The 9,860-nt window shown below is 43.6% G+C and overlaps 1 protein-coding gene across 1 annotated transcript; it reads right to left on the bottom strand.

The window, feature by feature from the left end:
• Positions 1-530: 530 nt before the first annotated feature.
• On the bottom strand, positions 531-9,240 carry GPR176 (G protein-coupled receptor 176). Its single transcript, XM_049613334.1, has 2 exons — positions 8,993-9,240; positions 531-3,811 (listed from the first exon to the last, which is right to left on the bottom strand). Exons 1-2 carry the CDS (start codon positions 9,235-9,237, stop codon positions 2,689-2,691), a joined length of 1,368 nt encoding a protein of 455 aa, XP_049469291.1. The 5' UTR covers positions 9,238-9,240; the 3' UTR covers positions 531-2,688.
• Between the last annotated feature and the right edge of the window lie 620 nt (positions 9,241-9,860).

Raw genomic sequence — 9,860 nt, forward strand, 5'->3', positions numbered from 1 at the left:
AGCAAACTGACATTATTTGAGCATACCAGCCGAGAGCCATTGGCTACTCTGACTCTGAAAACCTAAATGGCCTATTTTTCTCAAATCCCTTTAATGATGCATATGGTTTCTTCTCTTTTCTTTTGTTTAGTCTGATGGTACGCTGCAAAATCCGGAAGTTTTTAAAAGTTGATTTGTATTTTTATCTAGATATGTAGAATGTTTTAAAATATAACAAAAAGGCTTAAAACAAACAAAGCAGTCCCAGAGACCAGGACCTGCCATAATTTTAGCTGTTGGACAGTCACACATCTCCGTTATTTCTAAATATGTGTATTCTACTCTCTTCTGCACTACCCATTTTGGACATAATTTGCCTCTTGTCAGGGTAAGTGAGGATTGCTGTCTCGTACAATCATCCCGTCTACCTCTCCTCTACCTTCCCACTATCACTGTAATTTTGATTAACTCAACATTCATGGTTTACATTAATATGCCCACTTGAGAGTGAAAAGAAGAAACAAAAAAAAAATAGCTCATTAAACTTTTTTTGAGTTCAGAAATGACTTTTCAGTTTTTTTATTAAAATGTAATTCTTCAAAGACTATAGAAATATACCTGGCAATGACCTGCTAGAAGTCAACCATCTGCTTCAAACATACATAAGAAAGAACTACCCAATTGTGCCTCACCCGAATGCATTAGTTGTACATATATATTATCAGAACAACACCAAAGTGGCTACGTTTGACAATTCTTCCAAAGTAGACACAATTTTCTGACAGATTACGTTTCTCCTTGGTGGAAATTGTAATGATTGGGAAGGTTTTGAATGATAAGCTTGAAGGGCCACCATTAACTACCAGGGCACGAAGCTATAGATGGCATGCACAAAGGGCTGGGGGCAGGGGGCACACGGAGAGGATGTGGCAGTCCCCTGTTTGTGCTAAGAGCGCACGACACTGCAAGGAGACAAAACACAAAAAGGGAGGATTTCCCTCTTCCGAGTAAGGGACTTTGGGTTCATACTCTGGAATCACAAGACACCACACCACACCAGATATCACAAGAAACTCCCCACACATAGTCTGAGCTTCCTCTGAGGGCCAGGGGGCCCATGTGGTTAAAGGAGGGGTTCCGTGAGGACCACTGCCCTTGGAATCGGAAGGAAGGTTGCCAGTGAGAATGCCTACTTTCACTCAAGCTTGCTCAAGGCACTGGATGGTCCTCCCCACATACTATTAACAAGAACAAAATGTCCTAGAGAGAACAGTGGAGCTGGCACTTGATTTGCCCTCATTAAAAGTGGAGTGTCACCTGTGGTTGGAATTCAGCCTGGTGAATCTACCCCAAAACTGACTTGAATTGCTTATAAGAGCCCCCAGGAGGCTAACCTGTTGAGGACACTGTCCTCCTCCTTCTCTATGCCCTTGGACTCCTGCTAAAACTTTATTGGAAAAGAGGAAGTGAAGAGCTCACCTGGGCTAGGTGCTGCCTTGGCATTTAAAATGATTAAATCTTTCTCCCTGTCCCGTTCCTCTTTTGTGTCCACAACGGAGGGAGAACCATAGTTGTGCAAAGAGACTGAAAACGAGACTGGCCACACCTGGGTTCTGGAGTCCTCATCAGAAGGAAGCCATCTTTGTCAGACTTCTCTCCCTCTTTTGGGCAGAATCCCCTTTCCTAATCAAGTATTTTTAGCTTGATGTTTCCAGAGGATCCAGTTTACACTAACTCTGCATTTTTAAATTACCTCTGAATCCCGAAAGTTTGCACAAGATCATCTTTTTCAATGCACTTCACTTCTACTGATTGCGACATAGCCCCTTTCACACGAGATCAACATCGGAAGAGAGAAGACTACAGGGTACGGACGTTTCTGTCTTTCTTCTCTACCTCTTAGCTTCTCTCCCCTTGGTTGAAAAATGCAATTTAATGGGGAAAGACCTGGTAAAGTGCTTGTAATGTTTTCCAACCAACACTGCAGACGTAATTTTCTGAGGCCTCAGTGATGTTAGAAGAATGTCAAGATAATCAAGAGAGTATCTCCTCGCTCACCCCTTGGCACAGCGGTTGCCATATCTGTCGGATGGGGGTGGGACAGCCATTCCTTGTCTACAGCCCAGTGAAAGAGACGAAGAGTTTCAGGAGAAACTGAGTCATAAGATCAGGCCTTCTAGAGAAAAGGTGTCAGGTGTCAAATGCCAAGTCCCTATCTCCCCTGAAGATACAGATCAATATTAAACATTTTTAATACTTGTCATAGTTGAGTGAATCAAATGGGCATTTTCTTTGTGGCCACACCCCTCCATAATTATCTTGGGCTTCCCATTGAGGGCCCCTACTCCCTTTGAGCTCACGGATGTTCTTCTCTCCCTATATTTCTGCTGGGTCCTCAGAAAATGCACATGGAGGGCCCATTCCAAGCAAGGCCCTTTCCACACCATCCAGCTTTTGTCTCCACAGAGAGGAACACCAACTTTATACCAAGGACACACATCACTGAGATAAATATATATACTCCCTCAATAAAGAGGACAATTGATTTTGTATAGGTTTCCCTCTCATTCCAAAAACATTTGGCCCACACAGGAAGAGTCAACCCGTAGTTGGCTGCAAGGAGATCACACAAATCGCAGGGCCGGCCAGAGTGAAGGGAGGGCAGGGGTGCGGGAGCTCCCTGCTGCTTCCAGGGATTTACAATCCTTACTAGGAATCCACCTTCGGGAAAATGCTCACTTTATTGTTTCTGCTCATCTTCCACTCCACCCTGCCTACCTTGGGCATCTTTGTCTGAATAAGCTCCTCTGGGGTGTTACCCAAGGGGGGAAGCAGCCGCTTCTTGCTGTTTCGGGTCTCCGAGAGCCACTGGGGAGGCAACTCGAAAGGCCCAAAGCCAAACTGCAGAGAATACTTGTCGGGCAATGTTTCAGGTTCCGCGGGGGCCGCTGGAGCCACCTGGGATAGAGAGTCCGCCGCGCCCAGGAGCGGCCTAGGAGGCGCAAACTGGGGCTCCCCCTCTCCCTCCAGGCAGGTGCTAAGTATCTCCTTGGCCTGGAGGTCGGCTGAGCCACTGTACTTGGCTTCACTCTCTTCCTCGTCCTCCGTGGGCTTAAAGATCTGCTGCTGCCCAATGTGGAACATCTCCAGGAGCTGGCTGCCCGAACGCAGGCTGGGCTCCAGGCTGGCGTCAGCCACCCCACCCGCTGCACCCACCACATTACGGCGACTGTACCGGTGATGCAGCTGTATCAACGTGCCTACCAAGCACTTGCGGACGGACTTGTTCACAGTAAGAAAGAGCACAGGGTTCGCCAGCAGAGAGACTTTGGGCAGCCAAATGGCAGTGAGCAGCAAGAAGACAGACGTGTCAGGGACGTTGAGCACAGTCTGGTAGACAACCAGGGTGGCGTAGGGCACACTGCATAAGATGAAGACCATCACCATGGAGAGCAGGGTGGCGTGTAGCTCTGCCTCCCGCTGGGAGGCATAGGGGATAGAGATGGTGTTCTGCGGGGTCCGGAGAGCTGCGATGATGACCTTCTTCTTCTGGCTAGCGCTCAGGGCCCGTCGGATCAGTATCAAGAAGAGGAAGACCACAGCCACAGGCACGATGACGGTGGTGATGTTATAGATCAGCACGTAGACCAGGTGGCCCAACGAGTTGCTCCAGGCTTCAGTGCAGGTGGACATGGCATAGATGTCGGCCACGTTGGTCACTGCGAACACAGGAATGCTGGCCACCACGGCATGGGCCCAGATGTACATCACCAGTTCGCGGGACTTGGCGTCAGATATCTTTCTCTCCAGTGGATAAAGAACTGAGTAGTACCTGCAAAATGCGCAAGCAAAATTCATTTCACAGGAGAAGATACTGTTTACATTCGGGGAATCTACATCACCAAAAGTAGGCGAGAGGGGGAAAAATGAGTCAAGTTCTTTTATCCTGCCTAAGATACACAGGACCACTGGAGGAATTAGGAAGTCAGACCTTGGGGCACCTGGGTGACTCAGTTGGTTAAGCCTCCTGCTTCGGCTTGGGTCATGATCTCACGGTTCGTGAGTTCAAGTAACGCATCGGGCTCCCTGCTCTCAGCCTGGAGCCTGCATTGGATCCTCTGTCCCCCTCTCTCTCTGCCCCTCCCCTGCTCACACTCTCTCTCTCAAAAATAAATTTAGAAACATTTTTTTTTTAAGTTAAAAAAAAAAAGGTTGGGGCGCCTGGGTGGCTCAGTCGGTGGAGCGTCCGACTTCAGCTCAGGTCATGATCCTGGGGTTCGTGGGTTCGAGCCCCATGTCAGGTTCTGTGCCTACAGCTCAGAGCCTGGAGCCTGCTTTGGATTCTGTGTCCTCTCTCTCTTTGTTTCTCCTTTGCTCACATTCTCTCTCTCCCAAAAATAAATAGAGATTAAAAAAACATTTAAAAAAAAAAAAAAGGAAGTTAGACCTTAAGTTTTGAGGACTTTCCCACATAATAGAAGTACACTAGGCCAAAAAAAGTACCTTTTCAAAAAATGAGCAGAGAAGAGCCCTGTCATATAGGACTGTCAAGACTATAAGGGAAATAAGTAAATCATTTCATTTCATAGCTAGTTATAAATATTGCCACTAGCATTAGATCCCAAAGAGTGCCTTCAATATAAAGGATGTCTCCCCTCTACGTAAAGACATCTATTTTCTCAATTTAACGGTAAAGGTAACTTGTAAAAAAATTTTACAAGGGCTAGAAGAGCGTAAGTGCAATTTTCAAAGCCACTAAGAGAAAGAAATTTGTGTACAGACATATCCAAAGCAGCCTTGGGCCACAGTGCACGCATGGATATCATTAGCATTTACAAGGCGCCCAGGGCAGATGAGCCCCATGTGAAGGACGGACTCTGACAAGGTCCTTGCACAAAATCAATTCAACTGACAAAAATTATTCCTGCTCAATAGCCATTGTTCCCATGATAATCACTCAGTGACCCTAAGAACAATTACGTCTAAAATGCCTGCACGATTAGATTTTTGTTAAAATCAGATCAGCCCTTTCTTCCTTCAAGCTTTAACGTGATCAGAACTGCAAAAGCACTTTGTTTCAATATCACCAACGATTTAGGGAAACTGAGTAATTCTTCAGACCCTAAGAACCATATCTGTCATGAAAGGGCTGCCACCAGTCATCAGACCTATGGTCAGCATAGGTCTCTGTGGTCAGCTAAAGCTGGAGTCGACCTTCCGCCTCTATTAACATTCATCACTTATGGGGTCAGATAAGCATGCGTGCCTCCCTGCCACAAGGATCTCTGAGCACCACCTATATGCCAGGTACTGCACCAGGCACTGGGTTACAAAGATGAAAAGACACACAGGAACATCCCTAAACTCCATGCGGAAAAAAGGCATGCAGATGAGCAATTATGACAGGAGATGATGGCTCTTCTAGAGGTGTGCACAAAGGAGGTACCAGAAAAGGAGCACCTGGGAAAATGTCAACAGAAGGTGGCACCGTGGTGGAGTCGGGCAGGGGACAGGCTGGGGGGAGAATGTTCCAGGCTGAGGGAGATACGATGTAAGCACATGACCATGGATGATCAGGAATGGATGGAATGTGGTGAAATGTGTTCTAGATCTCTTTCTGGGAGGGAAAGAAAGAGAAAGTACGTAACAATGAGTTATGCATGCCCTCAATGTCTTTCTCTGAGTACGCATACATTTCTAATCACAACTCATCAGTCCACTGTAAAGGTGTTGTGCCCACACATGAACACATTCCCATTTAGCAACTGACAGGTAACAAGACCAGGCTCCCACTGTGTATTGGAAAAGCACACGGGCTCGCTATAAATCATTTTGTTAATGTTTACATCACTAGAAGATGATGTAGGAAGTGGCCTCCCAACTAACTTGCTGACTCAGGGCCATGACGCAAATATCTGAGAAAGAAGTGAGAGAAAGGATTGTCTTCCCTTCATCTTCATGCACGCCCTACTTACACTTGACAGTAACCTGTTTCTCTGTATAATAAAATAGGATTTTTTTTACCAGTCTTTTTTTTTCCTACTAAAACGACTTATGTACTTTTTTTTTTTAAATCATAGCAAAAATACAATAGATTTTTGGCTGAAAAGAGAATAAGGATTTCTTATTGTTTACATATTTTCTTGTCTAACACTGAGGGCCCAGAAGCAACCCTCGGGGATTACTGCATAGCTTCCAGGCACGATGGCAACATGTTCAGAATCCGGTGTTCACACTCTTACTGCATCCTATTGTAAAAATCTTCCAGGGCTCATAGCAGCATGATGCACAATAGCCAGAAAGTGGAAACAACCCAGATGCCTGTCAACTAGTAAATGGGTGAACAAAACATGGCATATCCACGCAAGGGAATATTTATTCAACAATAATTAAAAAAAAAGAATGGAGCAAAATTTTAAGAGTAGATTCTGAGAGTTCTCCTCGCAAGGAAAAACACCACATTTTTTTCTTTTCTTTTTTGGGGGGTCGGGGAGTTTCGGTACAAGACAATGGATGTTAACTAAACTTACTCTGGCAATCATTTCACAATATACGTAAACCCAGTCATTCTGCTGTATACCTTGAACTTCTACATTGCTATACATCAATTATATCTCAACAGAACTAGGGATAAGGGACGAAGCTGTAAAGCTACTGCATGGATGAACCCTGAAAACATTAAGCTGAGTGAAGGAAGCTCGACACAAAACAAGTTGAATGACTCCACAATAAGATATGTCCACAAAAGCAACAAATAGAGACGGAAGGTAGGTCAGTGGTTGCCTTGGTCCAGAGGTGGGAAAGGGAAGTGACCGTAAGCGAGCAGGAGGTTTCTTTTTAGGGTCATGGAAATGTTCTAAATGTCAGTTGCGGTGATGGCTGCACCTCTCTGTAAAAATACGAAGATTCATTAACTTGTACACTTAAAATGGGTGAATTTTATGACATGTAAATAGTATCTCCACAAAACGGTTGAAGAACACTTTCAAGAAAGAAAAGCCCACCTCGTGGACGGAAGATGGAAGACCTCACCGAGCAGGTGGCAGAAGGAGCGTGGGAAGGACCCCTGCTGTGAACATGGAATAGTTAAAACACAAAATGCATTAGGGCATCCACCCGGCTGTAAGTGGACTTTTCACTCCAACCTTACCCTGCTAGATTCCAGGGCTGTGCGATGGCACTTTCCAGATATTCAGAGACATCTTGCTGAGCACGGAAGAGACACACACGGCAAAATGGCATGACATGGGGCACGTTCAGCTTGCCGAAGGGATTGAGTGACGCACAGAATCTTTTTTGAATGAGAATTAGTTGCCAACATTTAAAAATAGTAAAACTCAGGGCACCTGGCGGATTCAGTTGGTAAAGCATGCCACTCTTGACCTCAGGGTCATGAGTTCAGGCCCGACGTTGGGTGTAGAGGTCATTTAAAAAATAAAATCTTAAAAAAAATAAAAATGGTAAAACTCCAGATTTCTGATTTCTCTTCTAAGAAAATAGAAAGTCCTGCCTACGGAGGCTAGATACCCACAAAGTAACAATTAGCTGCATCTGCTGGGTCACTGACCCCTATGAACAGGAATGCAGACACAAAACACCCTGGCCTGTGACATTTGGCTTTGTCACCTGCTTCTGCTGACCCTGTAGATGGTGAAATTCTAGTGATAAACTCCCAAAGAGCTAAAGTGGCTCCTAGCAAGATCTGACGGTAAAATAATTGCAGACAATATATCTAAGGAAAGCTGTGCCAATCAAAAGGGAAACCTCAAGACAAACAAATATTGGTGCAGCCTTTCCAAGCACAGGCCATAAATAATTCACTTAACTTTTCTTACTACTGAGGAACCTTAGGCTCAGAAAGGTTAAGCCACTTTGCCCAAAGCAACCCAGCAAAAAAGCAGTGTGCGTAGGACTTAAAGCTAACTTGAGGCTCCAGAGCCCTCTCTCTTACCCGCAAAGTCAATGACTCCTCTTAGTACACTGGGGACTTTGTGTGACTCTATGTCCTTCCATGCAGATGACCCTGGGCAGTTGATTCAATCAGAAGTCCAGGTCTGAGGCTGAAGTGACTCCACAGATTGGTTCTGTAATCCATGCCCTCATAGATCATTAAGGAATTAAGTGTGTTTTGAACGGACGAGTTTAAAAATTCCAAATTCATCCAAAATGTAGTTAAATTTATCAATGGGGATAAAGCCAGAGAGCCAACACTTCCCCTCAGGAACTTTTCCTCTCTGTAAATCTTGAAATCGAAAGTACTCATGGATGCAAAATGCCTTCCAGCTCTTGTCTGCTTGTTTAGTTCTATTCTCTAAAATGTTTTATTATCTGAAATGGTCTTCACTAAGTGCTATCAACAAAAAGAGAAGGCAGGAAGCTGTAGATTACTGAAATCTTCACACTTGACCCTGATGAATTTGATCAAATTATGTATGATGGCAGTAGCTAAAATATGATTCATTTCCAAATGAACACCCTTATAAAGAGGATGGGAAGAGAAAACAACCACCACCACAGTATAAAGGCTTGGAAATAAATCCTCCGGAGGAATTCTGCCATTGTCTTGCCAACTCCAACTGGTTATATAGTCATTTGTTAAATAACCACTGAACTGTTCCCTTTTTCTTCCAGAAACATTTTCATCCTACATCAAAAAGCACTAATTGCAGAGTTATCAATCAGATGCGCAATCTACTACAAATTGCAACGCCAATGCCACCAATTCCAACCAAGCTGAAGCAACATCATGATCCAGTCTGCCCCAGCAACTTCATGATGTATCCCCCACAAATGCCACATCTTCTCTAAAGGTCTTATTTTCTGTAGCTGCCGTGAAATCAACATGACTTTTGTGAGTCATCTGTTTCAAACGTTCATTCTCTTTCACTTGACCCCAAGCAGACTACAAAGCAAAGTGTGGAACACCGACTATTTGCCATTTTGCTTTGTGATGCTAATATTTCCATGCACTTGAAAAAAAAAAAAATGTGAACCCCTGGCTACCTGATCTTACCTGTCCAAGGCAATGGCAGGGAAGCTGAGGATAGTCACGGAGCAGAAGAGTTTGTGCAAAAATTTGACGACCTTGCAGAAGAGCATGGTGTAGATCCACCAGCAACAGTGAGGACTAGTGCTAAGGATGATGTCAAAAGGCACACACACCAGGCTGGCACAAATCCCAGAGCAGGCCAGGTTTTTAATGAACCTGTTGGTGACAGATTTGAACACGGTTGTGCGGCAAGTTGACCATAACACCATGAAGTTTCCTGGCCAGATATGCAAAAAAAAAAAAAAAAAAAAAAAAAAAAAAAAAGTTTTTTAAATTAAAAATAATAAATTAAATAAAAAGAAAGAAAGAAGACAAAAAAGGAAAAAAAGAAACCGGTTAAAAAAAAGATTGAAAAGCCATTTGAGAGTTTATTTCAAAGAATCATTTAAATACTTATATATTACATTGTCAATGTGCGTAAAATTATTAAATCACTTATGTACGCACCAAAAAGTCTAGGAGAAATTTTAGTGGTAAGTTTTGTTATTTAACTTTAGACTTAACAGTATAAGGTAATGATTCAGTCTCATCTGAGTATAAAGAATTTGCTACATATTACTTAATCTCAGGCAGCCTACTTTTACCAAGTTTGCAAACAACCTCCATGTTGCAAACTCTGCAAGACAAATAGGACGCAAGCCATACGTGCCATTAAAAACTTCTAGCAGCCATATTTTTCAAAAAAAAAAAAGAAGTAGGTGACATTTTAAGATTATACTTTATTTAACCCAGTATATCCCAAACATTAGCATTTCAACATGTAATCGTTACTTTCAAAAGTACTGGTGAAATATTTTTCATTCTTGTTTTTGTACCTGTTTCTGAAATTTGG

This window comes from Panthera uncia (assembly GCF_023721935.1).
Source record: "Panthera uncia isolate 11264 chromosome B3 unlocalized genomic scaffold, Puncia_PCG_1.0 HiC_scaffold_1, whole genome shotgun sequence".
Classification (NCBI taxonomy): domain Eukaryota; kingdom Metazoa; phylum Chordata; class Mammalia; order Carnivora; family Felidae; genus Panthera; species Panthera uncia.

Bases quoted from the DNA above. Each gene is read 5' to 3' on its own strand.
- GPR176 (XM_049613334.1), bottom strand. From the start codon at position 9,237: ATGGTGTTATGGTCAACTTGCCGCACAACCGTGTTCAAATCTGTCACC. The intron at 3,812-8,992 runs GTAAGATCAGGT...CGCATTTTGCAG, and splicing joins CCTGCCATTGCCTTGGACAG to GTACTACTCAGTTCTTTATC.